Consider the following 7491-nt stretch of genomic DNA (forward strand, 5'->3'; position numbering starts at 1 on the left):
AAAGTCTCCTAAATCTCGTAACCACGTATCACGTATAGTGGGAATTCTTTTTTGACGGGAAGTATAGTGGGAATGAAAGGGGATGCATACCGTGAACAGGGCCAAAACACATCAGGTAAGGCCTTGTTCACTTAGCCAAATTTTGGAATTTCAGTTATGGTAGCACTTTCGTTTATTTTTGATAAATATTATCTAATAATAGACTAACTAGATTTAAAAGATTCGTCTCACAAATTATAGGTAAATGGTGTAATTAGTTTTTATTTTTGTCTATATTTAATATTTTATGCATGTACCGCAAGATTTTGATATAGCGAAGAATCTGAAATTTTTGGCAAAATTTTTTAGAACTAAACAAGGCCTAAAGCACCTAGCGAACTGATAAAAAATGACGTTACATGGCCGAAACACGTACGTTACCTGACACGGTACATGTACATGAGCCTGTTAATTATTTTGGACGATAGCATACAACTGTATGTGGATTGGACACGTTGCTAAACCTCTCTATGACAAATCTCTATATATGCTAAACTAGCTAGCTCAACCACTTCAGTGATCTGACTTCTACGCGTATCGGTATCTGGATTGTTTCGTCGGTTATTCTTCAGTACCGGATCGGAGTTCTTCACACGCTGCATGCATTTTACATCATGTCCACCGTTGCAGCCTTCAACCTTGATCTTAATTTGACGGCCGCGCGCCACGCCACCTGTGCCATCACTCTACCGTGCCGCGGCGCACATGACCGTACGTGCAACCCGCTTGTCACGTTCACGTAGTACGCCGCATGCAGGCTGCACGCCCGTATGCGGTATGCCCGAGCCACCCCCACCCGTCCCCACGAGGTGTTTTTGTTACGGGCCGGTTTCGTCGTCTCGTACACCTCACAACCGCAGTCGCAGCAGGCAGCCGCGCGCCCCTCCTATCCTCGATCCCATGCCCCTTCCTCCATGGGTCTTCCTGCACCGCAACGTGCACTTCGTCGACGGGGAAGAATTCACCGGAGGAGGTGCGGGCAACGCAGCAGCGCTAGCCGCAATCGGCAAATCGAGTGGAGATCAGGCGAGTCTGGAAGAGGTAGTAGCTGCCCTGAAACCAAACCCGGTCGTCGCCGGCGATCCCCCTGAAGTAGCCTCCTTGTCCATGGTGCGGCATCTGCCCAAACACCTGATGCCGCGAGGGATAGACGACGACGGCGGTACGGTCTCGAGCACCGACAAGGGCCTCGTCGTGATCTACGCCGGCATGTACCGACCCGGCCACGGTGCGTACTCCGATTCCGGATGCTACCTGATCAATCTACGACGCCGCGAACAACTCCGTCTCCGCTATTCCGCAGCTTGATCCACCTTCCCCGCGTCCCGTTCTGTCCACCATCAGCATCAAAGGGCTGGGTACCAGCGCGGCCGTCCTGCGGCTGCGCCACGGCGGCGGCGGCGGCGCCGACGACGGGGCCTACGTTCTCGCCGAGCTCGTCACCACGATCTACCCGGGGCTCCCCGACGCCCACCTCTACCTGTGGTCGTCGTCATCCAACCCGGACGGCGGCGGCGGCCCGTGGAGGCGGACGGCGGCGCGCCTCCCGCTCCCCGCCGAGCTGTGTGGGCTCACGCCCCTCTTCCACATCGACATGGTGTTCGCGCTTGGGGATTCCTGCGTCTGCTGGGCTGATCTCGCAGCAGGCGTCTTGATCTGTGACCTGTTCGCGCCTCAAGGGCCCGAATTCAGCTTCGTTCCGTTGCCGCCAGAGTGCTGCTCGTGCTCGTACACCCACGAGAATACCCGGCGTACTCCTGTTCCAGAGGAGTTCCGTTCCATGGGTTGTGTCTGTGGCGCCATCAAGTTGGTGGCCATGATCGGCTACTCTGAAGGTCTGCCGAAAGCTGAGGTAATACTCAAAACCTGGACATTGTCGTCTGATTTCAGGGAGTGGAAGGAAGGAGCAGCTGTGCTTGTGCGTGATCTCTGGGAGAGCAAGAGTTTTCGTGACAAGGAGCTTCCACGTGGATGGCCAATGAACCCTGTCCTCAGCATGAATGAAGATGAGATCATCTACATTTCTCTGAGTGATATAGAGTTTGTTGAGGACTATGATTTCTACGGGCAGTATACTGGGAGGCAACTGGTGCTCAATGGCCATTATGTGCTGCGCCTTGACTTGCTGCGAAACGAGGTCCTGTACTCCAAAAAGAGCACTACAAACAGTTTGTCATTGCTTAGGCCCATTGTTCTTGCCAGCGACTTCAGCGCCTACCTACATGGCCGAAAGGACAGCCAGGTATTATTACTGCTTCCAGCCTATCACCACCACCACCCAACACACACTCTTTTCATTTTCTAGGTTGGGTATGTAGTGCACATAGATAAATTGATATGATTTGCCAATTCTCTATGTTTTAAAGTTTCGAACAGAGCATAGTGGTATGTGTGCTTAACCAATTCTAGGTTAGGATTTCCTTTTCGTAGAATCGTCGTATTCTGATTTTATTGAATTGACATTTATTCGACGTGAGCTTCAGTGAATTTTATCTAATTATTGAATGTGTCAAGGTAAATTGTTGAACACCAATCATTTTCTTCATTTGGGGCTGGCACCATTTAAGTTTATTCATGATGTAGCATGCCAAAGCATAAGTCTGCTAGAAGCAAAAAAACATACAGCCATCTTAAATCATGTTAACAGAAGTACAGCTCATTTGGCACATTAACCTGTCTCAGTTGCAGTTGGATGAATGCCTATAGGAATTACCTTATTAGTGACATGTCATGATGTATTTGCTCATTGTATCTGGAATCTAAATCCTTGTGTAGCACCAGATTTTCACAGGTGACGTGAAACCAAACATTTTCATTGTTGCAGCTGCACACTTGTCTATATCTTTCTCAATTATTCAAATTCCTTTTTCAATAACATATGCCGCAGCACACGTCAATTGTTCAGATTCTTACGATCTTTAGTGCATGTATATAGTAACACTGCTCAGATATAAGTCATTATGTTTGACATACTTCTCTCTTTTTTCTTCTCTTTGCTAGAGAGGAAAAGAAGCAAGTGATGAGGTGGGAACTACGGTGAAGCGCACCAAGTATTGACTGAATGGTCCTTGACTGTAGCAAGCGTGGTAGGAGCTGACATGAAGACTGAAGCAAGCGTTGTAGGAGCTGACGTGAAGGCGACAGAAGTGCTGAATGAACGAGATCAAGACAGCTTAGATTCTATCGCTTGGTGGTTCTTACCTTTTGTGTTATTTAGCTGGATGACTATCTAACCATCATAGGTTAGCAATTAAACTGAGCATCTAGGCTTCATCTTCAACTATCTTGCTAGGATTTGAGTGTGTCATGAGATGATGAGACTATTTATATCCTAATACTGGTACTGCATATTCTGTTGTAAAATCGGGTTTGGCTTGTGGTTTCTTAGTGGCGTGTACTGCACGTTCTGTTGTGAAATCTTTTATTAGGCTACTCTTAGTGGCGATTTCATATCCATGCTTCGAAGACTCAAATTTTGAAAATAGTGCAAACAAGTTTCATCCCATAAAATTCATTTTATCTCTCTTTTTCTTTAAATTGTGAGCATATTTAATGCTCATGAAACTTTCACTAAGGGCTCTTTTGAATGCTAAGGAGAATATTGTGGATTTTTTCTAATTTGGTATGTGACCTCCCCCCCCCTTGGGGAGAAGAGGGAGAAAATTCTCGACAACAATTTGGAAGCTGCAGAGATATCTCGTCCATCTAATCATAAATTGAGGAAATAAACAAAATTTAAAAATGTTGCTTCCAACCACAAGATTATTTACGTGCTCAAATGTTTGGAAAACAATCAAAATTTAAAAATGCTGCTTCCAACCACAAGATTATTTCCAAACATCGATCTCGGGTTTCACGGCTGAGGGAGATTGGGGCTTTGGCTCAGAACAAAAGATAGGCGCTGCAGAACGCCATTGCTGGTGACGTGAGCTCACCGAGATCACATGAAAAAGGCACACAGACCTCGGTTGGCTTCGAGAAGGCACGGGAAAGGTGGAGCTCTCCGCAGCGAACTCGGTTGTGTGGTGTCCCCGTTGTCCCCGGAGATGGGATATGGCGGCCATCGCGTTTTGGCGGCTTGGCCATAATGGAGGTACTTTTTCAGCAGCGAACGTGCTGTAGAAGAGAGGGCAAGGATGGAATCTATTGCTTCATTACGACATTAGCTCAAGGTGAATTGCAAGCGACAACATGTTCTTAGCGACAGAGGGGCAACGGATGACGCGATGGTGGGCGACTTGATTTCTCGGCGAGATTCTGAGCATGCGTGGCGCACTAGCGGCAAGACAGTGCGCTGCATCAAGTTGGGGAAGGGTGCGCTTAAACACTAGTCATCATGGGAGGCACCAGGTAACAGGGACTGGTGAGCAGACAATGAACGATGGTGATGGCGCCTATGCTCTCACTCTTGAGAGACCGTGACAACCATGGGGAAAATAACCGTGAGTCTAGAGACGTTTTTCTAAGCTCAAGGGAATGGCGAGGATGGGGCTCCAAAGGCAGACATGGATAATGAAGGGGAGCAGAGGCACAGGCATCTTGCCACCCGTGGATGAGGCGGGGATATCGGTAACATTTTGGATATCCAAAGGAGTCCTGAGATTGGCCTTATAACCCACATGAATTGGGCTCATGGGAGAGCTCCATGCCCTCACGGAAGCATGAGGCATGAACTTATATGTTCAGACTTGTCTAGCTACATTGAGAAAGTTGAGAAAAGGCATGATGGCTTTTGCAGTCTCTCACACACGCAAGACATCCACGGGTTCCTACGAGCACGGGGATATGCATAGCAGGCCTTTGAACTCCTTTGCTCCCGACGTCGCCTCCCGAGGTGACTCCTCCACTCCTGGCTAGCCCCACTCGGCTTCCTAGCTATGATATAAAAGCATGACTTGCTTCAATATTCAGCCTCTCTAGTCTCTCACACACGCAAGACAACCACACTTCTGCTGTAGCCAAGTCTTCTTGTCGTGGTCCTGCAATCACGGTAATAAGGAGAACGGGCCTATGAAACCGAGTCATCTCTGTGTTCGACTGCTTGACTGAAGAGTGGCCATCAGGTTTTTGGGGGAGCGACTACGTGACTGCCAGATTAATTGTTCGACATATGGTTCCTCATCTTCTCCCAACGTTTGTGGCGACAACGGGAGTTCGCCACTACAACCTCTCTGCATGCATCGAGTAGGATAACTGCACCGACAGGTGTTATGTCGACTAGCACAACCAACACCAATGTCGTTGGGTACGTTCTAATTCATCCCCTATCTTCAGGGATATTAAAATCATGACTATTAGTATCATCTATATGTTCATGCCACTTAGATCATATGTGCATATATATGAGGCTACAAACTTGTTTTAAATCTTTTTCTAGATTAAATTAATACTAAAATTGCCTAAATTTCTAACACAATATTAATGTGATAAAATATAGTTCCCCTATTTTGTGCCTATGAGATGGAGAGAGAAAGATCCTAATCGTGCACTAGGGGGCCTGCTTGCTGCAGAGGAAGAGCCCTGAGGAGAAGGTGTTGATAGCACTTGCGAAATTGAAGAGGTGACCTAGGGCATGAGGAGGTGGTTGATGGTGAAGGTGACGGAGCCACAAAGCATGAGCGCCAAGAAGCACTAAAGAGCATGGCCACTGTCATGGCCGGTGACATCAACACCTCTGGGGGCAAGGCGTTCCCCAGTGTCGCAGGGAGACGATGGTGAGGAGCAGCGTGCAGAGCTCATGAACCTAGCGCAAGTAGTGCTCGCTGCCAGCGCCGCCGCCAGTACCCGATGCTAGAGGCAAGAGCCGCGAGACAGAGAACAGAGAGAGAGAGAGAGAGAGAGAGGGAAGCACCGAGAGCATCACGTGCTTGATGGGTGGGAGGTGACTGAAACTGCAACACATGGTGGGACTCAAATAGCCCAAGTCTGGAGAATGCTCACCATCTTTGTTTCCAGCAAGCTTGGCTCGAGGCCTCCTTTTGCACTAGCTGGGCTTGGCTTAGGGGCTCACACAGGCAACCAAATATGCAATTCCCGCATTTCTAAAGCTTGAGTAGGAGCTAAGCCACCCTACCAAACACACTCTATAAGAACTCGTATCATGAGCATTTGGTCCTATGTATTTAGTGGTGCATCCTGCATAGTCATTTGAGGACAAGCTCTTCCACCTTTTGGTTACGGGACTGAACAAACCCATTCAAGCAGATTGAACCATCTAAATGGACCAAATTTATATATCTAGGATTCTGGGCTCCTAAATGCTTTCAAATTTAAAAAAATCATTAACGACAAAGTTTTAGAATCTCTTCAGATAAATTTTTTCTTCATCCAACTTCATTTTAAATTTTCACAAATGCTTACACTCGGGCATCCAATCAACCGGATGCTCATGTTGGCGTGGGCGGCGACACTCCAAACGGCGCCACATTTTTCTCTTGTGCTCGTTTTCATGTTTCTTTCATTCGGCTCTACATCTCCGTTCAGAAAAGTCGCTCTCCACTCGAAGCAGTGTCCGCATCATCAGGTTGCAGCGACATTCTCCACCATGCCCGCTCGATCGGCAGCCTCCAACCTCCATCTTGTCCGCATCCGAGCGTCGCCCGCTGCCTTCCTCCTGCTCCACCGCGCTCACTGACCGCTGCGCAGGTGTCGGCCAGCGTATGTGGGCAGGCGGCCAGGGGGCCAACGCGGGCCAGGCCCAATTAGGTGGTCACTGCCAGGTCGTGCCACCGTGACTTGTAATTTGGAGCCGAGGGAGCAGAATTTTGCACATTGATTTATATATATTGTTTATTTAATTGAAAAACCCACTTAATTATGATGTGCAAGTGCAAGCTCCCTACGTTACTACGTACATGCAGCACCAGGTTAGAAATAAAAAAGGAACTGTTTGAGATGGCAGTAACCGGTATTAGAAAGGATGAATGCGTAGTAGCCGGTATTATAATATAAATAAATAGTCTCACGAGTCACGACACACTTAAATCCTGGCAGGATAGTCGAAGATAAGCCGTGATGCTCAGTTTAATCGGTAACCTCCGATGTTTACATAGTCACCTAGCTAAATAAAACTGATTTGTATCTCACGAAAGGTAAGATATATAGGAGAACGCTCAAAGTTCATCTATTGACACAGATTCAGGGCGGTACATATATACTAGTGCTCAAGCAATGAAGGCCATACGCCTGAAACTGAAGCCTGAAAACTTGGACCAGCTGAAGACCAATACATGGCTTCTATACAGAGACTAACGGTGTTTCAGCTGATCCCTATCTACCGATCTTGCCTTTGGAGACTTGGTCGCACAGTACGAACAACCAAGCGATAGAATCTAAGCTATGTTGATCTCGTTCTTTCAGTACTTCTGTCCCCTTCACGTCAGCTCCTACCACACTTGCTATAGTCCCAGGTCTCCAGGATCATTCATTCAGTGCTTGGTCCGTTTCACCATA

At 47.7% G+C, this 7491-nt stretch overlaps 1 protein-coding gene across 1 annotated transcript; it reads left to right on the top strand.

Annotated features, from left to right (window-relative positions):
• Nucleotides 940–3456, top strand: LOC8074655. The gene is made up of 3 exons (XM_021458971.1): nucleotides 940–1250; nucleotides 1384–2281; nucleotides 3040–3456. The coding sequence occupies exons 1-3, from the start codon at nucleotides 940–942 to the stop codon at nucleotides 3094–3096; spliced, it is 1266 nt and encodes a 421-aa protein (XP_021314646.1). The 3' UTR covers nucleotides 3097–3456.

The sequence above is a fragment of the Sorghum bicolor genome, chromosome 4 (assembly GCF_000003195.3).
Source record: "Sorghum bicolor cultivar BTx623 chromosome 4, Sorghum_bicolor_NCBIv3, whole genome shotgun sequence".
Lineage (NCBI taxonomy): Eukaryota > Viridiplantae > Streptophyta > Magnoliopsida > Poales > Poaceae > Sorghum > Sorghum bicolor.

Bases quoted from the DNA above. Each gene is read 5' to 3' on its own strand.
- LOC8074655 (XM_021458971.1), top strand. From the start codon at position 940: ATGCCCCTTCCTCCATGGGTCTTCCTGCACCGCAACGTGCACTTCGTC. The intron at 1,251-1,383 runs GTACCGACCCGG...GTCCACCATCAG, and splicing joins GTCGTGATCTACGCCGGCAT to CATCAAAGGGCTGGGTACCA. The intron at 2,282-3,039 runs GTATTATTACTG...TCTCTTTGCTAG, and splicing joins ATGGCCGAAAGGACAGCCAG to AGAGGAAAAGAAGCAAGTGA.